This window comes from Balaenoptera acutorostrata, chromosome 8 (assembly GCF_949987535.1).
Source record: "Balaenoptera acutorostrata chromosome 8, mBalAcu1.1, whole genome shotgun sequence".
NCBI classification, from domain to species: Eukaryota; Metazoa; Chordata; class Mammalia; order Artiodactyla; family Balaenopteridae; genus Balaenoptera; species Balaenoptera acutorostrata.
This window is the reverse complement of record NC_080071.1, coordinates 87,526,683-87,550,191: the sequence shown is the minus strand read 5'-3', so window position 1 is coordinate 87,550,191 and position 23,509 is coordinate 87,526,683. Positions and strand designations below refer to the sequence as shown.

The window sequence follows — 23,509 nt, the reverse complement described above, 5'->3', positions numbered from 1 at the left end:
TCTGATTGTGAGACAGAGATGCAAAGAGGAAGGTCTAGCTACAGTGAAGGGAGGATTTAGAGATGATGGGTGACAAGTCCTGAAAGGTAATTAGGTGCAAGATCATGTGTGTGATGGAGAGCTGCATAAGATTTTTAACTGGGGTATGTGTGTGTGATCCCGTTTGTCTTCTAGAAAAACACTCTGGCATCAGAATAGAGAAGATGGGTTACAGCAAAGAGATCATAGAGCTCAGCTCTGGGTCTCTAGTTGCTGCTCGTAAGCTTATTTTTACTCACTTTAATCATAAGTACCCTATGGTAATATATTACACACACACAAAACCAGTTCTATGGGAAGAGTAATTTTAAAAAATCCTCTAATGTTGTTATAATACCATTTTAGTGATAAAACAATCTTTGAAAACCATCCACACAGACAAACAATGGAATCAGCGCCTTTTCCTAGAGGTCCCGTTTCCAAAGGACCAAATAGTGATGCAGCTTTCAGAGAAGACTTTAAAATACTTTTTTAGAATTAAAAAAAATTTTTTTTTATCTTTTGGCAGCACCGCAAGGCATGCAGGATCTTCGTTGCCCGACCAGGGATCGAACCTGCACCCCCTGCAGCGGAAGCGCACAGTCTTAACCACTGGACTGCCACGGAAGTCCCGAGAAGACTATAAAATACTTTTAATTTTGACATGGCTTTTAAAAAAAAACAAACCAAACCAAACAAACAAAAAACCCCAAAAACAAAAAACTTGCTCAGAAAAGCAGTCTGAGGCTTTCAGTTCTCACCTCCCACATGGGTTTAATTCCTTCTTTGAAGAGATGGAAGTCACTGTGGCCTGTCAGGTCCCCGGGACGTACCATGTGGCTGTAAAACCTCCAGAACTGCTCCACCTGCAGAGAGAAGATAGCAGAGTGAAAAGATGTTTCTTATGCTTCTTTGAATGAATGTGAGATTTACTTAAGAGAAGAGCATAAACACGGAAGACACTCTGCTAGAGGCTCTACTTTCTGGAGGTTAGGTTTTCATTCGGGGGACTGTGTGGGAAGGAAGGCATGTTAGAGGAAAGCATACTGTGTATTTTGATAAAAGAATAATGTAATATTGTTGATACAAGAATAAACTCTTTAGGTGAGAAATGCCAGCCTCAGCTAGGAGCCTTAGTTGGTCAATGTCAATACAAACTCTCCTGCAGAAGTCACAGGATAATCATCACACGGTGTAAGAGGACCTTGTTTTTACACAATAAAAACCACTTAAGGGCTTCCCTGGTGGCGCAGTGGTTGGGAGTCTGCCTGCCAATGCAGGGGACAAGGGTTCGAGCCCTGGTCTGGGAAGATCCCACATGCCGCGGAGCAACTAAGCCCGTGAGCCACAACTACTGAGCCTGCGTGTCTGGAGCCTGTGCTCCGCAACAAGAGAGGCCGCGATAGTGAGAGGCCCACGCACCGCGATGAAGAGTGGCCCCCGCTCGCCGCAACTAGAGAAAGCCCTCGCACAGAAACAAAGACCCAACACAGCCAAAGATAAATAAATAAATAAATAAAAATTAAAAAAAAAAAAAAACCACTTAAGTCTTGAGACAGATTAAATGCCACATAACCTCAGCCTGAATGTATTTCTTTAGACCCAAATCACTTAAAAAAAAAATACAGTATTATTTTTTTATTTTTTATTTTTTTTTAAATATTTATTTATTTATTTATTTATGGCTGTGTTGGGTCTTCGTTTCTGTGCAAGGGCTTTCTCTAGTTGTGGCAAGCGGGGGCCACTCTTCATCGCGGTGCGCGGGCGTCTCACTATCGTGGCCTCTCTTGTTGCGGAGCACAGGCTCCAGATGCGCAGGCTCAGTAATTGTGGCTCACGGGCCTAGTTGCTCCGTGGCATGTGGGATCCTCCCAGACCAGGGCTCGAACCCGTGTCCCCTGCATTGGCAGGCGGATTCTCAACCACTGCGCCACCAGGGAAGCCCAAAATACAGTATTATTAACTGTGTGCGTTAACTAGTCATTGTGCTGTACATTACATGCCCATGACTTATTTATAACTGCACTTCTTGATCAAAGATGTCTACCATCAAATATAGCATTAGCTACAATGAAATACATTTTATTTCTGTTTAGTTACTGAGCGTTAAGTGACAGAATCAACCACATGCACTACTCCATACCATGGTGCCCTTGATAAGGCCAGGACGGTCCAAAAACCAAGCAGGACTTAGCCTCTCACTTAAGGTTTAAGTCCATTTTCTTAGCTAGAAATTTTCTCTTTGCTCCTCCTCCACAGTCCTGTTAGAAAATTAGACATATTTCTCTATACAATGTATGCTTATTTATATTCATCATGCTATTTCTGTTTCTCTCACTAGTGATTTGCTAGGAGAGATTACTTCCCTATTCCTCTGCAATTCATGGAGAATAGCTACAAAGTACTGGCCAGTGAAGTGCACACTTTAGGAGGAAAGAGAAAATGTGGAACAGTCTGAAGAAACAGTTGGTATTTGCCAAGACACTGCTGGCTCTAAATTAAACATGAAGCAAGATTCCATAATGCGCAGCTGAAAATAGGTACCAAGCAGACAGAGACTCAGGTCATACTCCCAGATCTGGATAGCAACTGAGGAGAAACAGACCTCAGACTGTGTGAAATGGCTGTGCCTTCCATTCCTCTAGAGAGCAGGAACATGGGAAACGTCTCAGGTTACAAAGAAATTAGGAATGAATGCCATCTGTAGGACTTCAATGCAGTGTTTCATCTCAGCCACTGCCTTGCTTAATTACACCCGGTGATTTGGGACAGTGAGTGGTCATATGCATACAATGAGCAATAATCTTTTCCCACCCTAACACAGTGCAAAGAAATGAAGTATGCCTACTAGAAACCTTGGCTCACTGTGAACCAGGACTTGAGGGGGTGGTGGGGACAAAGTACACCAACCACTCCCAATCCTCCAATTGAGCATTGCTTTATTAACCGTTTGGTCTCCACCAATCTTAAAGCCATCCTATATAATCTTATAGCCAGAATCCTATATCCAAACCATGAGATGAAATAGTAAGCAGATTGAGAAAGAGTATTAAACTTTTATCTTTTTTCCTTCTCTTAAGGCAATTTTCATTTTTGGAACTCCCAACTGAAACCAAAAAATAAACATTTAGACCCAGAATATGAAGTGCAGAAAAGACCTCAGAAATCATCTCAACTACCTTCTTCATATTATAATTGAGGAAACGGTTTCAGAACTTGCCCTAGCCCACAAAGTCAAGCAGTAGAACAGATGACACTTGTGATCCCCACGTCCAATGCTCTTTCCATTTCAAGACATGGCTTTCTTAGTTACCTTAACTTCAAGAACTTTTTAAATGTTGTCAAACACTAGGATTGAGGACAAATGGGAAATACTGCTTTGGCATCATTGGTTTTACAATGCAATTATTTCTTTGTGAGGAATTTAATATTGTGAGGCATTTCCCAATGCCTTGAATTACATGACAGTGGTGAGTATAAAGAAGCATTAACCCAAGATGAGCTGATGACAAACTGTTCAACTCAGCATACATGCCCAAAGAAAAGAAAACAAAAACCCTCCTTGAGCAAGTTGGGTAAATTCATATATGCCTTTCTTAAGAGGGAAAGAAAAATGCTAGAAATAGTTATAATTATGCTAAAATAATTGAACAAATTCCTGAATGAAAACTTACTCCCCAGTTCAGTTTCTTCTCTGATCCTCTGAGCGCTTAACCAGTTGTTCACAACATAATGGCTGCCATTTTACCTGTAATGTCTAGCAAGCAATCAAAATTTCCGTGGATTCAGGAATGTTAGGACTACATGGATATTTTTAAGTTTAATTCTACTGTTCTCTCTGCCAAGAATTCCTCTTCTTATCACATGTTCAAATTCTTTAAATTCAATCTTAAACCCATCTCCTCCCAAAGAGGCTTTCTCCAAGCTGAAATTAATTCCTTCCCTCTGAACTCCAAGAGCACTCTAGCCATGCCTTTCTTACAGCACTTCCCACTTGCCTCCCTGTATTGGAAATTCCTGGGCATGTCTTATTTCCCTAAGGGCAAGGTTTTTTATTCATTTTAGAACCCTATTAGTGCCTTGAATTCATTCAACATTTCTTGAACCAAATATGTACCAGTGCACAAGCTATTTTTAATAATTCAAAAAAGCCTAAATTTACTGGTGGTAAGAAAGCACAGGCCAACTAAAACAAGATCTTTCCTTTTGGCTGAAATTATATCAACTCAGCATAGTAATCAGATGATCTGATTATCAGTTATATATGCATATCTGATTAATAATAAACAGATAAATATAGCTTCTTCTAGTAAACAAACATTTTTAAAACTTGGAGCCTCCTGGCATGCATTTTGGTATATGGAAGAGTAAAAGAGTATAGGATTTGGAAGGTGGTTTTTACAGCCTACCCAACTTGAGTTTCTATACTGGTTCCTGCACTTAATCAAGTAAATTATCACAGATTTCAGACTTCAGATCAGATACTTAACCAAGTCTCATTTTTCTCATTTGTAAAATACGGATATCACTGACCTCATAGGGCTATCGTAATGATCGAAGGAAATCACACAAAGTGCCTATTATTGTGTCCTCCTCTTTACTAATTTATCGTAAAATTTATTTTCTATTATAGTTTTCTTTTCCAGTGTCTGCATTTTAAACAGGACAAATACCTCAATAATTTCAAGAAAATAACAAATCCTGCATTTGATTCGGCCCAGAGATCGACTGTACTGCACCTACAAAATATATAATAATCTTCACTGAACAAGACTGGTTTTAGTCGCAGACAGCTTCTCAGGGTGCACAACTCTAGCTACCTGTGAGGGAGATAAGACAGAGTGTGGGCTCTCTGTACTGACAGTACCCACAAAAAATAGACTTCCTTTTCTTTCTGAACACAGAAAAAAGATGCTACTTTATGCATAATCACTAACATATCCAGAACCCTAATGGGAGATTATTAAACACAAAAACTCTAATTTTATTCTCAACTTTATTGTCAAGCTTCATGAGAACAGACACCACGTACTATAAAATTCTGTATCCCCCGTGACACTGCGCACAGTAAGGACTCAATAAGTATCTACTTGAACAAGCCTGTGTTTCTGTATTGTCCCCTTCTGACCAGTTCCACAATTCACATACTTATTGATACTGACGTATGTTACCTATGGACGTGTAATGAGAAATCTAAGAACGAGCCAATCTGACTTCAGAGACTCAGGTCAGTCAACTAAGGAAACCAGAATCCTAAGTATGTTACCAGGAGGGTATATAGACACAACGATGTAAACATAGGCATGAATGTACTACCAAGGCTCACTACATTAAACCACCCAGTACTCACAGAGGCAAAGGTGCCAATCTGTTTGATATTCTGTTCGTAGCTCTGTGAGCTGGTGGGACGGCCAGGGGTTCTCCTGGAGTACCAGAAAGTGTAGTTATACTGCAGGGGGTGCTCCGCTGGCCCAGGGACAACAGCCTGTGAATTAAAGAAGGTGTGTTAATCTGGGCATTTTTCACATGCTCTGAGACTGAGAAAACATTTTACAGTGTCACCCCTTACCACCTCCACACTTAAAAAGGATACATCCTCAATTACCTGCAGTGGGCTCAAGATTCTGCTGACACGGTAAGTTAGTGGTTAACTGACTCTAAGTTCCTGTAACATTCCCTCTATTCTTAATGCTTTCATAACTTTCTAATTCCTATCACAGATATTTACGTTTGTATCTTATCTCAACATATTCCCAGGCCACGTCGGCCTCCTCCATGACACCCTATCACTTGCTGGCTAACGACACTGGGCAAGCTGCTTAACCAGTCTGTGCCTCAGCTGCTTATCTGCAAAGTGGGGAAAATAACAGCCACCACCTCATGGGGCTGCTGAGAGGATCAAATTAATTAACAGATGTAAAGTGCTTAGCACCATGCCTGGCACATAGTAAGTACTCAATAAAGGACAGCTACTAGTATTACTGGTACTGTTAAGTGTAAACTCCTTCATCCACAGTCTCACCTAAAATGGCTGCATCTGGAAGGTACTCAATATTGTGGGATAAATCAGCTCAGACTATTACTAACTAAACAGTCAAAAATTCTAAGTGCTGTGCAGGATTTGAAATACTGAGCAGCAGCTTCTGAAGCAATTAACATCCCTGTTAAACTCCAGGGTTTATCTCCCCTACCTCAGGCTAGGAGAATGTTGGAAAGCAAGGCAGCATCTCAAGATCATGTGGCAAGAGAAAAGTTCTAAGTCCCAAAATGAACTCCAGTGATTCAACAACCTTTTCTGAGAACAAAATCAGATATTACAAAAGAGGATGCCATCAAGTTAATCTGCATCTTCCAGATTTCCCAAGACAACCAAGTCTCAAGTCCAAAGGCAACCACATCTATGCAGCACAAAACTTACCTTCCTCTTGCCGCTGCTCTGACTCTTGTCTCGTTCCGTTTTTTCCTTCTCACCATCTTTCTGTGTGCTGTTTTCTTCATTCTGATCATGGTCCCCACTGTCGTCATCTTTCAATCTAAACGGAAAGGCAAAACAACATTACCCCATGACTGAGCCGATTCCTGCTTATCTAACAAAGCCACCAGGTCAAATGAACTACCATGAAACCAACCCAAAGTCACTCAAAGATACAGGCAATGAGGTGCACATGAGATGAGAGACAGCAAAGGAATGCAGAATGGCAATTAGGAGGATTAAACAAAAATGAAACTGCCCATCAGTTAACTTGTGAATTCCAGAAAGCACCACATTCTAGTTTTCTAAAAGGCTGCACAAAGAAGCGAGAGGTAAACGGTGAAAGGGATTGTTTTCTTTGCCAAAAATAGTCAATAATGAGAAGAATTTCTGGATTAAATAACTGCTTTGGCATTTCAAATGAAGTTAAAAAACTTTTCTTGCCACTTCTTCTAACCATCTTTCCTACCCCTCCCCACTGCTACTGCTTTAGTTTAGGCCTTCTTCCCCTGTCATCTCAATTACATTGCCACCAGCATGCTCTTTCTAAATGCAAATCTAATCATTTAACTTCCATGCTTAAAACTCTCAACTGTCCCTTGCCCTTTGATGTCCACCATGCAGGATAAAGTACAATGAAATGTAAGATCCTCTAGAGTCTGACTCCTGTCAACTGGCATCCTCCTTCCCTCCTCCCACCTGCCCAAGCGACCTATACTCCCCCATCTGTGTTATTTGCAAACACTACCCCCTCGGCCTAAGGTACCACTCCTCCCACATCTGTTTTTCCTACTAGAGGGGGCCCTTAGAACAGTGTCTTATTAATCTTTGTATCTTCAGCATCTAGGACAAGATGCTGCCCTAACATGTAGCACAAGAAGATGCTGAATTGATGTTAAGTGAAAAGAAAAAGAAATTAAAGAAAGGAACGTCTTCTTGCCTTTTAAGTCAAATGTACTTTAGGTGCCACCCTTTCAGGAGCAGTGAAACCACCCTAAGTGTTGTGTAGTGGTTTGCTATGATTTCAAATCCACTTATTTATGACTTAAATGAAGGTATCTTAATCCACCTGCTTAAGACAAAGACAAAAAAAAAAGTTGTTTTTAGAAGTAAAGTTGTTTTGATGTAAGAATGAAGTGTGTCAGGATGTCACCTCATCTGTTGTCATTGATAAGCACTAGCAGCTCACCTGCTGAGTGGCACCGCTGGGCCTTATCAATAAAAACAAAGAAGGAACTATGGCGAGGGGACATTTAGACTATAAATACTGAGAGTGGGTGAGGAAGATCCAAGCGTTTCTGTCCGGGCAAAGCTATCCTTTGCTGATCGTGCTCTCTGGAGATCTTGAGCCACTCGCTCCTGGTTGGCAGTGATGTTAAACCCTACAGCAGTCTCAGGAAGACAAGGGACATTCGTTCCTGCTGTGGTCAAGGTGACTCCTTTAGCAGTGGTGGCAAACTGTGTAGCGGCCCCACAAAGATCAGCCTGCCCATCAACACCAATGCTGTAGTTTCCTAGCAATGTGCTCTAGCAACAAGTGACTTTTATTTTTGAGCTGGCAGCTGGACTTCAGCTGTTGGTTGGCAAAGCCATCTCATCCAGTACCAATTCATATAAAGGTACAACTGAACTAAATTTGGACTTTATTCCTTTCATCTTCCCTTGCCCGGAACAATAGTGTGATTAACCTATCATTGGTTTGGAGTATGGTAAGTTATTTCTTTATCAGCTTAATAAGGGACATCTGCATGCTATTGGCTTATGAAATTACTGTAATTCCCACACTGAATCTGTGGTAAATAAACTACTGGCAAAGAAAATCTGTCTCTGAGCATAATTTGCCACCCCCCAAAACACAATACTAAGGCTTTCAGTGAACCTAAAGTTCACTGGATCCAGACAAAAAGATAAATGGAAGGTGAATTCACAAAGATAGTAAGAATGCTGTTTAGTCTAGAGCTGAACCATTAACTTATAGATCTTTTCTGAAATCACTTTTCCGCCCCTATCCAGTCAAATGGAATCTGGCAATTCTCAGGAAAGGTACTAGAAGTGGTCAAACTGTAACTCAGATACAGGAATACCTCAGAGATATTGTGGGTTTGGTTCCGCATCACTGCAATAAAGCAAATATCACAATAAATTGAGTCACGCAACTTATTTGGTTTCTCAGAGCATATAAAAGTTATGTTTCCACTGTACTGTAGTCTATTAAGAGGGCAATAGCATTATGTCTTTAAAAAGTACGTATCTTAATTAAAAAATACTTTATTGCGAAAAAATGCTAACCACCATCTAATTACACAGGGTTGCAATAAACCTTCAATTTGTTAAAAAAAAAAAAAAAAAGGCAGTATCCGCAAAGTGCAGTAAAATGAGAGGTATGCCTGTATTACCTTACAGATGCAGAAACATGCTGCAAAGTATTTTGTACTGTTTTTCTTTTTGCCCATGAATCCCCAGTGCCTACCACATAAAAAGCGCTCAAACGTTAGAATGGATGGGCTGGGCTCGCGCTGGGGTGCCTGCTGTGCCCACTTCACAGCCCTAGCTGTAGAATATACTCCCGAGACTGTGCACAGTGCCATGACCGCCCCCAACCCCACCCTGGCAACCCCACCCTGGCCAAGACGTGACTGTGAAGGGCGCCAGACTAAAGGGTGGCCCAGCCTGGCCAATAAGCGATGCCTCAGGGGCTTGCTCAAAATTATGAGTCAATTCCTCCCCCAGCTTTTCATCCAGGAGGTGAAAGATCATATGGATTCAGGAACTAGGGCAGTCACATGAGTCTCATACAAGAAAAGCCATGAGGGAATAAAGACAACAAGCAAGAGCACAGAAAGTCAGTAGGGGTAAAGGGAATGAGCAGATGAGCAGAGAGTGGAAAGGAGAATGGTTTTGTCTGTGATGCTGCCATCTCTTTCGCTTGGTTCACCCTCCCTGGACTCCTGGGAGACCTAATGGTGCTTACAATGCCCCTTCCCCTTCATTAAACTTGAGATGGTCTGGTTTCCTTTTCAAGAGGAACCTCTCTAGCATGCAAGTCCCACAACATTTACAAGCACACTGTGTGTTTAAGAATACCTATGGAATACCTGACACACAGTTTGACCTCAGCATGGTACAACAAACTCCTTTCCCTCCAGTGGTCAACCTACTTGCAGTCCCCAACCTCACCCCTCTGTTGTGTTCATCACCTGGTCTCTGCTCAGAGAGCTCCTCTTCCCCTACTTAACTTGTCCTTCAGGATTCAGACTAAGAACCACTTTCTCTCTTTTTTAAAAATATTTATTTATTTATTTATATTTTGGCTGCATTCAGTCTTCGTTGCTGCGCACAGGCTTTCTCTAGTTGCAGCGAGCGGGGGTTACTCTTCGTTGCGGTGCGTGGGCTTCTCATTGTGGTGGCTTCTCTTGTTGCGGAGCATGCGCTCTAGGTGTGCGGGCTTCAGTAGTTGTGGCACACGGGCTCAGTAGTTGTGGCTCACAGGCTCTAGGGCGCAGGCTCAGTAGTTGTGGTGCACGGGCTTAGTTGCTCCATGGCATGTGGGACCTTCCGGGACCAGGGCTCGAACCTGTGTCCCCCGCATTGGCAGGTGGATTCTTAACTGCTGAGCCACCAGGGAAGTCCAGGACCACTTTCTTTTGAAAATATTTCCTGCTCTCTCTCTAGGATGAGTTGGGATTCCCTCTTCTGAACATCCCCATATGTTTGTACTTGTCCCAGCTGTACTGTCATGGCCAGTTTTTTGTCTCCTGATTATGAACATTTCATGAGTTTTTTTTAATTGCTTAGGCCCAAGACAGCTGCTAATTCTCTTCTTTAGGGCATACCACAGGGACTCACATCGTTTCTCTCTTCTCAGTTCCCAACTCCCCACTATATCCTTTGGGGTCCTTTCCATTCAATCTTGGTTAAAGAGGGGCACTGTCACCCCAGCATCTTACATTTTTCTAGCCCCAAGCGAAGCATATAAATGCCTTTCTTTTTAGTGCTTTTGCTGCTAACCACTAGGAAACAGAAAAATAACGAAAATAATTATGCCAGAGAAGAAACAATGCTACTGTGATCCCTGGACCCCACCTCCCGACTCCCTTCTAAGATAGTAAATGGAAACCCTAATGGACCTTCATCTTATGCTGTCATTTCTTGAGGGTGGAGCTAAGCAACCACTCTGCTCTTTGAGCCTACACTTAAGGCAAGTCATTTGCATCCTGTCTTCCAGAGGCTACTCTTACCAGCCTGAAGCTGGATGTGAGCAAAGACACAATCCAGACAGAAAAATCAGTGCTCAATACACTTAGGCAGGCAATTAGCATCTGAAGCTGTCCAGGCTGAGTGGCACCTAATTAGCTCACCAAGCTTCTGCCCAGGTATGTCCTCATACTCTAACTAGACGATTCACTGCAGGTAGGAACTTGGTCTAATTCATCTTTACACGTCCAGCATCAGGCAGTGGCAGAAAGCAAACACGTTTAATGAATGCATTTCTAAAATCAAAGCAATACAAGGCAGACCAGGATGAATGTCGACTAAGTGGTTCAGACAATAATTAAGAATGGGCCAAGGCTAAGAAAAAAAGAATAGGGACAAAATCAAATATGGCATCTACATTTGAAAACCAAGCTCAACACCATAGGGACTGCAGTACAGTGAAAGCATCTTAGGCTTTTACATATGAATAGGATCAATGGCAATGGGAGCTAATGACTTGATGGGGGGGGGTGGTGGCAGCTATTAGTTTAGGTCCATAGAAGGCCACACAGAAAAGGAGACTAGAGCTCCTCTTTAATCTGAGCCCATCAGATTAGACTACAGTACTCAAGTCCAGGCACGGGACTTTTAGGACTCTGGCAAACTGGAACATGTCCTTAGGAGCCATGTGGTGAAGAATGCAGAGACCAAATATGCAGCCGTGGTCTAAAAACTGCACACTTTTTTTGCATGAAAAACAAAGACAACAAAAACAAAACTAAGGGCTGGAGTGCTGTCTTCAATTGCTAATTTCGAACGAAAGACAGCTTTGTTTTTTTCCTGCATAGCTAGAAGACAGATGTTCAGTATAATGAACAGTTAACAATTAGAACTAATTAAAAATGACCCAGGTTAATTTTTGTCAAGATGTGCTTGAACAAATGTTAAACAACAAACCTGGGTTTGAATCTCACCATATGGCCCTTCCTGTTGTTGTGGGCAAGTTATTTATTCTCAGAGAGTCTCATTTTCCTTATCTGTAAAAGGAGGTAACATGAGCCCCTTACAGGGTTGTTAGAATTAGTAGAAATAATATGTGAAAAATAGCAAAATGCCTGTGGAAGCCATTACTGCCACTCTTAAATTAGCTTACTGCAAACCTCCAAATGATCTGGGTAGGGCTGGGCCAGATTACCCATGAAGCGCCTTCTTAAAATGAAATTTTGATTTCTTCAATTCGGCGGAGAAAGGGGTATAGGGTTGGCAGAAAGCTCCACTGAGGCAGGACTTAGAGCTGAAGCTAGGAGTTGCAGGGCTTATGACTGTGCGGGGGAGGAGAAGGTGGTAATTAGTATAGGGATGAGCTCAGCTATGCAGTGGACTGCAGAAGCAAACTCCCAAAGACTTTTTTCAAGTAGCAGAGCCCTCTCAGCAACCAGGAAGCATTCCTGAGGAGCCGCCAGGAGTGCTGGAATCCAGGACCTCGGAATTTGCATACCAGCACTCAAGGTACCGGAAAAACTCCAATTTCCCATCGGCAACAGTGGGTCACAACCTAAACTAATAGTAATTCCACTTTACATTTGTAACTTAAATGTAGTACTTTTTATATCTTAAAGTACCTTTAAGCATTGCCGAATGTGATTTGATGCTTATCACACTCACTGCAGCAGCAGAGCACTAACCACTAATGCGGTTTGGGTAACAGAGGCTCAGAGATTGGGTAACTTTCTTAATGTCAAATAACTGGTAACTGGTGGGTCTGAGACTGGAAATCTAGGTCTTCGGAAAAGAAGACAGATTTACTGGACTACTAGAAGAAAGCCAAGACATAATCTACCTCCAGATACAATCGCTGCAGGGAAATATAAAAAAATATTTTGCATTTCCTTTCTGCACCTCCCAACTGTTTGATGCTGGAACTAGAAATCACACAACAGACAGGGTACATACAGAACTGCAGGAGGAGGCAATAACAAGTATACCCGTTGGGCAAGAAACTGAGCAGCTCTTGGAGAGTGTGTTGGAAGAGGGGAAAAGGAGGGGGAAGAGAACGGAAGCAGGAAGGAGTCTCGGGAAGATGAGAATTCCGTAACTGAGCAGCCACTGCGCTGAGCGCGGCAGCCACGTTACCTCATTGCATCTTCGCAACTCTACGACATGGGCTCTGTTACCGTCCGCACCTTGCGAATGAGAAAACTGAGACTCAGGAGAGATGACCTGCCTAGGCCAGAGGGAATGTGTGAGAAAAGCTGGGTTCAGAAGCAGAGCAGCCAGGCTGCGGAAACACCCAAACCTCCGGTCTCCGCCCCTCCACGCCGCTGGCAACCCGCACCCGCCCGGCAGGGTGTCCGAAAATCTCCTTCCAGGCGGCACGGCCCCCTCCTCCCGCCCGGACCCCGCACTTCGCTCTGGGTCCGTACGACCCTGGGGTCCCTGAGACCCCTGCATCCCTCCTCCCCAACCCCCTCCTCCCCGCCGGCCGCCCAGGCCCGGCCGGCCCGCAGCCCTAACCAGGAAGGGAGGCCGGTGCCGCAGTTTGCACCGCCGGCGGTCCCGGCGGGGGCGGACGCGGGGAACGGTTGGGGGAAGGGGCCCCGGGAGGCGGCCACGCGCCACTCACGCGTCGAACTTGTTGTTCATCCTCTCGCCGCCGCCGTCGCCACTGCCTCACGGAGTGACTTCCGCTCCGCCAGGTCCCTCCGCCTAGGGTCCGACCACTTCCGGTTGCGCGGGGCGCAGCGGAACGTCGGCGCGCTGGCCGGGAAGGGGGCGGGTATGCCAGGACGCAGTCGTCGGGCGGTTCTGCGGAGCTGCTCAGGTTCGGTGGCCACGCGGGCTGCGGGCCTCGGCTCTCCCCCCTGTGCTTGCCCGCCGCCCGCCCGCCCTGCCCAGGGGAGCGCGTGCTGACCCCCTCCCGCGGCGGGCTCCGAGAAAGACAGCTCCGAGTAGCTGACGGCGCAGACTCTGATTCAAGGCTCCCGACTCCAACCCCAGTGGGGCTGCACGATCCTGGACTCTCTCTTAACCTCCCTGAGGCTCTTTCTTCTTTGGTACTGGCCATACTATACTGTAGTACCCGCCTCTTCAGGTTGCCGTGTGGATTGAACGAGATAATCAGTTTCAGGCGCTAGACACAGTAACCCTTCATAAGTGGGGGCTGTTGTTAATCTTTGCTTACTTGTGCCAGGAGCTACAGAGCTGATCTCCGCCTTCTGAGGCAGTCAGGTTGAGAGACTCACTCCAGGTGACTAAGCTAGTAGAGGGGCTTACAGGAACCAGAGATGGTCCCACCGTCATCAAATTGCCTGACGCTCCAAATACTGCTGGTGATTGATCCCCAAAGCCAGCAACCCTGTACTTGGGGGAGGTCCTCTCCCCCCACAACAATGTCCCATTGTCAGGTCTTTATGTGACACTTTAACATTTTTTTATCACTTTCACCCACACCTTTGATCCTGTGATGAGGGGAGATAGGAACTGATATCTGTGCCCATATTTACAGATGAGGAAACAGGCTCAGGGAGCACAAATGACTTGCCCAAGTTGTCTTGTCACCAACAAAACTCAGGCCCCAGTTACACTCTCAAAGCATGGCCTTACTCCCCGCCCCACCCCCACCCCTGAAAGACCCCGGCCCTCATTTCCTAAGTGGGGCAAAGGGAGGCTGGTCAGTGTCTCCTCCCAGCCTCCCTGCCTCCCTGCCTCGCTCTTCCTTGAGACCAGTGCAAATTCCCTGGCCTTTGAGAAGAGAAGGAAGAGGCATCCGTTTTCCAGGCCATAGAACTTTCTTAGAGGGTCTAAGATTGGGTCAGTGTTGGGAATTGTGGACTCCAACCCTTATTTAGCCATCATTGTTCTGGGATGCCCCTCTTACTCTAGGCCCCAATTTGCCCATCCTAAACATGGGGGAATAGTGATTCTTGCTTATCCATAATGCTGTGAGGAGCTCTTAACAATGAAAAAAGATAATAAAACTCATACAATGTTTGGTGATCGATGGCAAAAAAAATGCATCTGAATGGAAAGGTCACTGGTGCACATGAGTATTGGGTGCTTACAGCCCCAAGAAAGTAGGCAGATGCCAGCTGGAGTGGGCTGCTCCCCTTCTTTCGATAGAGCATTGGCTGCTACTCTTCACTTCTCTCTTGACTTCCCTCCTTTAGGAGCCTGCAGGGAACTTGTAAAAGGGAAGGGAGGCCCAGGCCTGGAGGGGTAGGACCTTGCCTAGTTGGGGATAGGATAAAACAGAGTCCTTAGGACTTCAGAAATGATGGGGGTTGATAACACTTTGCTCAAGTGAGGGGAGTGCCAGGAATAGCAAGCCAGTGCCATGTAGGTGCTGATCCCACTAACACACTCTGCCAGCATCCCATCCCCAACCACTCCAGGGCTCCAGCTCTGTCTTTTTATTTCCCCAGCTTTCCTCAGGAACAGTTGGCTCACATGGCCCTGAAGGGTGCTTCCCAAAGAGCATACTCATGACCTCAGCAGCAGAACACAGTTGATAAGACTCCACATGGCTAGCAGCAATTGGTTGGCTCAGTCGGACGAGGGCAGGTAGGAGCGGGGGTCTCCAGGGAATGGCAGGGCAGGCATCCTGTTGTAGTGGGCCATGAGGAAGATTCCAGCAGTGCCACAGACAAAGAGCGAGAGCATGACCAGGAAGCAGACGCGGTCTAGCACTCGGCCCACCAGGAACCACTCCTTGTTCCCCTGAGGGTGAGAGGCAGGGGATGAGATGACCAGCGGTGGCACCAAGCTGGATCCCTGTACCAACCTTGGCCATCCAGCAGGCCTCCGTTCTTCATTTCCTTGAGCCCTTCTCACCTACTTCCAGGCCTCAACCTGGCTTCTTCCACGGGCCTCTGGCCCCACTCGCAGTTCCACTTTTTCCATCCTATTGCCCTACCATGGCCACCCCACTCATCCTGCCCCATCTCAGGTCCAAGTCCCTCACCAGGTACTCAAACCCCAACCCCACCCCTGACTGGCTTACACTGTCAAAGTGGCTCTGCTGGTACCGGGCGCAGGCAATGAGGTTGCAGGCTTCCACACAGGCTTGGATGGCTGGGGCGGCCTGCTTCAGGCTGCCACACCACTCCTGGCTCTGCCCTGACTCCGGGCCTTTCTCTGTGGAAGAGAGAGAGTAAGGTTTGGGAGTAGAATGGAGGAGAAACAGTCTGAGAAAGTGGCCTCTCCTTAGAGACCCCAGCCCCTCTCTCCCCAACCTGGACACTTGCCCAACACTCATCTGCTGTGCCTGGCACCTTGGCCAACAGACCCTTCCTGTCTGAAGTCCTTGGGGAGGAGTGTCCCCAGTGTCACACCCCCTGCCTCACCTAGCTTCTCCAGCGCTGCCCTTACTAGCCCATTGCGCTGGTGCTGCCGGAAGAGGAGTTCACTGCGGGGCAGGCAGAGGGCCACCTCCTCCCCAGCTGTGATTGACCACCCCGTGGAGGAGCCATTCTGTAGCCGGGGCCGGGCGTCCTGCACAGCCGCTGGGGCCAGCGGGCGAACGTGCATCCGCAGCAGCTGGGGCAAGAGCCGCAGGAACACCTGAAGAGGGGATGTCATGGGTGGCTTAGCTTAGCGGCCAGCAGACCTTCCTGGTGGGCGGCCAGGCTGGGCTTCAGAGCAGAAGGTGATGGTCGGCACGAAGGGTTCATGCTCTGGGGGCCCGGAGGCTGCACTTCAGGGGCAGTGGCTTGGCCCTGGTACAGCTTACCTGTTCTGCGCCAGACACTGAACCTGGGCCCCCAAACTTTTGTGCACATAAGAATCACCAGGGCACTTGCTGGAAACACAGGTTCCTGGGCCCCACCCCTGGCCCAGGATGGCTGGGGTAGGCTGGGAATCTGCATTTGTAACAAGGGTCCCAGCTGACTGCTGCAGGTGGGCTGCAGATCACACGGGCACTGGAGCCAGACTGCCTGGGCAGAATCGGGCTTCCTCCACTTTCTAGCCATGCGACCTCAAGTAAACTATTTATCCTTTCTGTGATTGTTTCCTCATATGTAAACTGGAGATGATACTAATACCCACTTCACAGGGGATTTATGAAGATTAAGTAAGTTAGTATACGTAATACACCTGCCACATAGTAAGCGCCTGATGTTATTATTGATCCATTTGGGCATGTGCTTCTAGATGCACATGGGGCAGGTTAGCTGCTGAATGTGGTAGGTGAGGAATATGCCCAGGGACAGGAGTGCAGGGGAAGGTGCATGTAAGCGGAAAGGGCAGGAGGATGCTGGAGTGGGCGGGGGCGGGGAGCTTGCCTTGCGGACCCCTCGAGCCATGGAGTGTGTGTGTGGGGACCGCAAAGACACGTTGAGCACGACCACAGCATTCACAACAATCAGGATGGTCACCACCAGGAGGAAGGTCAGGTACCTGCCGGGGTGGGGTAGGCAGGAGGTGGGGCTGGCCCTTCGACACTCCACCCCGGATAACATCCCCACCCATAGTGGCTGATTCCCCCAGATCCCTTGGGGTGATGGGCTGGCATTGAGGATGATGGGGATGGGGGTGGCAGGAGGGCAGTACCCTGTGTTCCTGAGAAGGGAGGGGAGGAGGTGGGCACAGGCATGAGGACCGGCCTTACTTGCTGATGAGTGGCACCGCCTGGGAGGTCTCGGGCACCTTCTTGGCCACAAGGAAGAGGAAGACAGTCTGGGCCAGGAGCACGTTGATGGCGACGGTACACTTCTGACCACCCGCTGCCCATGACCAAGAGGCCTTCAGAGCGGATCTCAACCTCCCCACCGTGGGGCACCCCCCTCCCCACAAGGAGTCCGTGTCCCCGGTCCCAGGTCACGGTGCCATTCTGCCCTTCCAGCTATCCCTTGTGCCGCCGGCCGGGGCCATGGCTCCCCTCCCGCAGGCACTAGGTACCCTTGGCAGGAAGGAAGTAGATGAGGATGGCCACAGAGGAGATGAGTACACAGGGCGCAATGATGTTGATGACGTAGAAGAGGGGCTTGCGCTGGATAAGCAGGTAGAAGACGACCTTCTGGTGGCCGGCCTCCTCGGCTGCTGCCGCCTCATCCAGCAGCATCTTGGCTGGCCGGTGCCGGATGGCCCACTCTCCATTTTCTGCGGGCAGCAGGCTGGGGTGGGCACAGGGAGTGCGGGCGGGCAGATCCCTGCAGCCCGTGTGACCCAGCTACAGAGCAACCAGCATGTGCCCAAAGGAGCGCCACTGAGGGATGGGAAGAGTGTGGGAGGATGGATGCTTGATCCCCCTCCCGCCAAAACTGGAGTAATTTTCATGGGGAACATCAGAGGTTTGCTGGACCTTTAAATATATGTATTTTGTGGTTTACTGTAGTTTTCATCTTGTGTTACACGGGAGGGGGCGTGATCTCAGGCTGGCCCTGCCCGCACAGCCAGGTCCAGCAGGGGCCTTGGGTGGAGGTTACCTGTGAAGGCCTCGGGGTCTATGAAAATCCACTCGATGGTCTGACCATCTTCCTGGCTCAGCTGCAGATTGATCTCGTTGGTGCTGTAGGTCTGGGACCTGGGAGACGGGGAGGGAAAGAGGATAAATTTGAGTGTGTGTAGACTCACCCATGAGGTCACATAGACCATCACCTGAGGGCAACTGTGGGCCGCTTTGCCTCAAAAAGTGCAGCCAGGAATTTCTGAGTTCTCCACAAAACCCTGGTACGAGATGGGGCAGGGGCGGGGAGTCAGGCTCCTTGGGGTCCGGGGAAGTTTGTGTTGAAGGACCAGGAGACCGCAGCTCAATGTGCTCCCCTGGGGGCAAGAGCCCAGGGCCACCCCGTGTTCCTCCCTCCCACCGTCTCCAGGGCAGGAGGGGCCAATGGTGAGAACAGAGGAAATACAATGTGTACCTCTCGGGTCTGCTTACTGAGGAGGGTCTCAGGAAGACTGTTCCTCTAAAATCCGGGGAAACCCTCTCACAGACCCCCTTTCCCCCTTTAATGGACGAGGATACTGAGAGCGCCGTCCTCTCCGTGGGGCTGTAGGGCATAGCGGTCTAGTGTGGGTGTGCATGTGTGTCGGTGTGTGTGTGCCTTCTCGCCCACCCATCCCAGTCACTGATGTCTCTCCTCCGGGCACAGGCAGGGAAACTGAGGCAGTGAAGGAGGATGAGTGAGGGGACCGAGGCTTAACAGGGAGGGACACGGGCATCTTCAGGCATCTGGGCCTGAGACAGACGCAGAGGCCCCAGGGAGGTGGAGCCAGGCCCCTGGGTCCCCACCCGACCAGGGCCCCTCTTAGAGCGGCTCCCGAAATCCCCACCCCAGCCAATGGCCTTACTGGAAGATGAGGGAGCAGTTCTGCCAGTCGAAGGGGAAGTAGGTGACAGAGATGGGGCAGGAGGAGCGGAAGATGGCGGGCGGCAGCCAGTAGACGCAGCCGTCGGGAGACACGAGCACGTTGCAGTAGAGGGCCACCTCGAATACGCCGTCCACGCTGCGCACAGGCCAGGCCACGTGTGGATGGGGCCCGGGGACACCAACCCTTCCCAGCCCGCCACACCCCTGCCCGGTCTCCTCCTGGCCTGGGGACCACTCCTCCCCCAGCCCCCTCCCCGCCCCCCTTCCCCACCCTCCACGCGCCAGGCTCCCTCGGCCCAGCTCCTAATCGCTGCCGCTCTCCCAAACTCTCTTCATTAATGGTCATGACAGCAACTGACAGCGGTTAAGCTCCCACAGAGTGCCAGAGCCAGAGGGCAGCCCTTCCCGTGCCTGTCCTGTGGGCTCCCGAGAGAGCTGTCCTCGTCCCCACGTTAGAGGGACAGCGGCCCACCCAGGCGGCCCAGCCCGGAGGTGGTGGAGCCGGGTCTGGGGTCAGGTCTGCTGGCCCCGGGCCCTACCCTTAGCCCCCGCGCCCCAGTGCCCGCGGTGTCCCCAGGCTGCACCCTCTGTTCGCCTGCCTCTTTCTCCCAGAGTCCTCTTGTCCTGCTGGGCCCGCCCTTGTGTCTGTCTGTCCCCCCGCTGCCCACGCCGTCTCCTCACTTGTTCTCCAGCACGACGTCCGGCCGCCACACCATGGTGGACGGCACCCGCAGCACCCACAGGCCGTCGTAGTCACGTGGGTCCCAGCGCAGGCGGTAGTCACACCACTGCTGCAGGGGGGAGGGGTTGCCAGGCCCCCCGACCCCCAGGAATGGGGGCCCAGCCCGGGGGGGCAGGAGAGGCAGGGATGGGATGGGAGGGAAACAGGCAGCTGTGAGGGCCTTGGGGCCCCAGGGTGGGAGCTGCTAGAGGAAAAGAGGGCGGCAGGGCGGCTTCTTACCATTTCTATCCAGACGTTGGTGGTGAGGGCCTCCTCTCGCTCATTCTGGGGGTGCAGAACAGAGGGCTAAGCCCCCAGGTGGTAGTCCCTGCAAGACCCCAGCCTCTTGGGCGGCCCCCATGGGAGTTTTCCAGCTCCCTGGTCTCTCCCCGGTGGGCCCTGCCGGCTCCCGGCCACCGGAGCCAGCCCCTTCCTCTCCCCCCGGTCCTAGGGGCAAGGTGGGATCCCCTCCCGCCCCGTCCTACAGGCCTGTGCTCACCAGGGAGATGAGGTTGGTGAGGGTGAGCTTCAGGCTGACGTTGACCACGTCTGAATCGTGCTTGGCGGGCCTCAGGTGGGGGACGTAGCTGTGCATCAGGTCCCCGAGCAGACGCTCCTCCTGGTTCCGGCCCTGGGCTCCTGCGACAGACAGCGGTGAGCCTGGGTACGGGGGCTTTGGGGCAGAATGAGGGGGAGGCCACAGGAGGGTGTGACATGGAGAAGGAGGGAACCGGGTGTGGGGGACAGGCTCCAGTAGCCCCCCAGACCCTCCATCCCCTGAGGCCTTGGACCCCTGCTCCTGGCCCCTCCAGGCCCCAGACCCCCTGTGTCCACACCCAGGCAGACAGCCAACAGTGGCAGAAGGAGCAGCGGCCTCTGGCCCCCGTGCATAGTGCCACAGCTCTCTGCAGTGACAGGGGTGGGACTGCAGCTCCTCAGGACTGGGAGAGAGGGATGCAGACTCTGGGTCTCATGTAACAGCCCACACTCCCTCCCCAGCCAGCCCAGCCAGGCCAGCCCCACCAGCTGTCTGACCACAGCGCTGTCAGCTGTTCCAGGATGGACACAATGCCGGGCTCAGGTTACCCGGGCTGGGGAGAACAGAGGGGCCCTGTCTGCCCCAACAGAGACGGTCCAGCCTCCATCCCCACTCTCAGGCTCAGCCGACCCAGTCCTCCATCCATGTTCCAGCCGGGGGGCTGAGGACACAGCCGGGGACAGATGGGTGTGGGAGAGAAAGGCAGAGTGCTGAGGAAGGGCCCCGACCGAGGACCCTTCCTCCTGCCCCCTCCAGCGGGTCAGGATCTGGGGAGGTGTGAAGGCCGTTGGGTAAGCATGTTTTGTACCTGAGTTTCTCTATGACATGGTCCCTGACATCTTCATGGGTCACTCCACTAGACCGAGACACTGGAGGGTCAAGTGCCTATGGGAGAGATGCACTGGGGCCCCCAGGCAATGACACCTTAATGCAAATGAGGGGGTCAAGTCAGGGTTCTCTGGTCTTTGAGGCATGGAACTCGGGTCTGGTAAGCTTTAAAGGAAGGAGAGCCAAGGAAGATTTGGAACGCAGGCTCCAGGGAATAGGACAGCCCCTGAATAGGGGCTCCTCAGTGGGGCCTCAGTATTTATTAAATCATCCACAGATTTACGGAGTTCCCAGTGTGTGGCAGGACAGCTCTAGGCCAGGGGGACCCAGGGATGAGCCCGAGCCGCTCACAGGATCTCACAGTCCAAGGGGGGCAGGCAGGCAAGATCAAGGTCGTGGCCTCTGTAGAGTCAGATGACGGGACCTAGAGGGGCCAGAAAAGCAGCTCCATCCACACTGTGGTTTGTGGTCAGGGGAAGAGTGGGGCTGAGGCTGATCTAGGAGCCGAGGGCCCTGCTGTCCGCTGGCCACCTGTCTTCTGACCAGCTATTCGAAGCAGACAGGTCAACATGACCCAATACGTGGGCAAGACGGAAAACACAGGTTCCCATATGTGCCGCCCACCCTTCAGCCTCCTGTGGGAGAGGGTGGTGGAGGCCTCTGAGGGCTGGAGGGAAAGCAGCATTTGAGGACGTGTCCCCCTCCCCCCAAGCAAATGGTGTCTGTGGCATTTTAGCATGTGTCAGTAAACTAGAAGTCAGCCCACGTGCCCTGTCCTTGGAGATCCAGATGAGGTTGGGTCAGACCCCAGCCCCCTGCAGCGGGGCCACAAGTCTCTGCTGTCTTCTCCAGGACTTTGTGGTGGGCAGGGGGATGACAGTGGTGGCCCCTGTCTTCCCTGATCTACCTCGGTCCTTGTGTTCGGTCCTGCTCTGGGCTCCACACTCAGTTTTCCTGGACAGGCCCGCCCCCAGTACCCCCGCAGACTTCGCTCTCACCACGCATCTAGCTGTGTAGCCCACTTTCCCTGGAGTATACAAAGCCAATGGCTCCTTCTCCCCACTTTGCCCTCTGGTGTCCCCTGGACTCAACTCCCTCACCCATTTTGCGGAGCAGTATCTCTCCTCCTCTCTGCTCTCCTCCAAGACGGCTCTTTGCCCCAGATAATTAATGGCTTCTGCTAAATCATGGACCACCTATCGCCCTCCCCCTCCACCACCCCAGGCATAGGTAGTCAGATGACGCCCGACATTTCTGACTTTCTCTTTCCCCTTCCCTACAAGTGTCTGGGAGGGAAAAGGAAGACTCTGGAGGTTGAATTCCCTCTGGTAGGAACTGTGCCACCTCCCTCTGGATGCAGATTTTATTTATTTTAAAGTTTTTTTGGATGCAGATTTTAACCCCTGTTTTCTCCCCTCCTCTCTGCTCTGAGAGGTCCCTTTGGTGTTCTCAGGGGGGTGAGGCATCTCTGAGGAGTGGCAGTTTCGGCCCTGGAAGGGTTAAGGGGGGAAGTATGGGGCCCATTAAGACAGGGGCCCCCAACTCAGGCTGCGGACCGGTACCGGGCCATGCGCTGTTAGGAACCAAGGCCGCACAGCAGGAGGTGAGCGAAGCTTCATCTGCCACTCCCCGTCACTCGCATCACCTCCTGAACCATCCCACCCCACGCAGCCACCGGTCCGCAGAAAAACTGTCTTCCACGAAACCGATCCCTGGTGTCAAAAAGGTTGGGGATCGCTGCATTAAGAGAAAATCTGTAGTCCTCACTCACTAACAACTTTGCCGCCTTCTACTCCAGAGGCTGGACAAGCAAAATGCTTGTTTCCCAGGCTCACTTGCAGATGGGGTGGCCGTGTGATAACATCTTGACCAATGGAGTGTCTGCTGAAGTCAGCTGAGGGGCTTCAGCGTTTTCTTCCTGATAAAAGGGTCAGAAATCGCTTTCCCCTTTCCTGCCTTGAACATGACGTGAAGTGTGGAGCTGTGGCAGTCACTGTGCTACCTGAGGCAACAAGCCGGAGGACAAAGCCAGCACGCTAAGAGGGAGGGCTGGGCAGAGAGCACAGAGCCGGGTCCCTCATAGCTTTGTGGGGCAGCTGAGCCAATGCAACAGCCACCATCTTGAGATTCTTACTATGTGAGAAAGAAAGAGGAAACATTATTCTTTTAAACCACGGTTCTCTGGGTTTTTCTGTTCCTTACAGCCCAGTGCATTCCTGATGGATTCATCGCCCTTTGAAAGAGGGTGGGTAGCCCTGCTGGCCTGGGGAGAGTGTGTAGGGACTCCCTCTGGCTTCATGGGAAGCTGGCCCCTGTGGGTATGACGTCCTTGGGAGGGAAAGAGGTGGGGTTCCATGTCACCCAGAGGGTGGACCAGTCCTGACAGCACCCTGGGGCTGGAGTGTTGGGGAAGTGGGTGCTGTCGGGGG

At 50.1% G+C, this 23,509-nt stretch overlaps 2 protein-coding genes across 8 annotated transcripts in view; both read right to left on the bottom strand.

Moving 5' to 3' along the window:
* The window catches only part of EIF4E2 (eukaryotic translation initiation factor 4E family member 2), a 30,044-nt gene extending 15,775 nt beyond the window's left edge, over window positions 1–14,269 (bottom strand). For 2 of the 6 annotated variants that reach the window (XM_057550977.1, XM_057550978.1), the window contains exons 1-4: window positions 13,308–14,265; window positions 6,437–6,551; window positions 5,369–5,503; window positions 780–884 (exon numbers count right to left, since the gene is read on the bottom strand). In XM_057550977.1, the coding sequence (XP_057406960.1) occupies window positions 780–884; window positions 5,369–5,503; window positions 6,437–6,551; window positions 13,308–13,327 (375 nt within the window). In that variant the 5' untranslated portion in view covers window positions 13,328–14,265. Of the gene's footprint in view, window positions 1–779; window positions 885–5,368; window positions 5,504–6,436; window positions 6,552–12,817; window positions 12,909–13,307 lie in introns of all 6 variants that reach the window. The other 4 variants (XM_057550974.1, XM_057550976.1, XM_057550975.1 and 1 more) reach the window with 4 other exon arrangements.
* An 809-nt stretch (window positions 14,270–15,078) lies between these two features.
* Window positions 15,079–20,707, bottom strand: CHRNG (cholinergic receptor nicotinic gamma subunit). Of its 2 annotated transcripts, none has more exons than XM_057550972.1 (12): window positions 20,551–20,707; window positions 20,214–20,353; window positions 19,955–19,999; window positions 19,675–19,781; window positions 18,974–19,129; window positions 18,109–18,206; window positions 17,582–17,782; window positions 17,292–17,406; window positions 16,966–17,080; window positions 16,027–16,243; window positions 15,684–15,817; window positions 15,079–15,400 (listed from the first exon to the last, which is right to left on the bottom strand). In XM_057550972.1, the coding sequence occupies exons 1-12, from the start codon at window positions 20,603–20,605 to the stop codon at window positions 15,227–15,229; spliced, it is 1,557 nt and encodes a 518-aa protein (XP_057406955.1). In that variant the 5' UTR covers window positions 20,606–20,707; the 3' UTR covers window positions 15,079–15,226. The 2 variants fall into 2 exon arrangements, with proteins under 2 accessions (XP_057406955.1, XP_007184794.1); XM_007184732.2 differs by having other exon boundaries at window positions 19,675–19,784; window positions 20,551–20,706.
* Window positions 20,708–23,509: the final 2,802 nt, after the last annotated feature.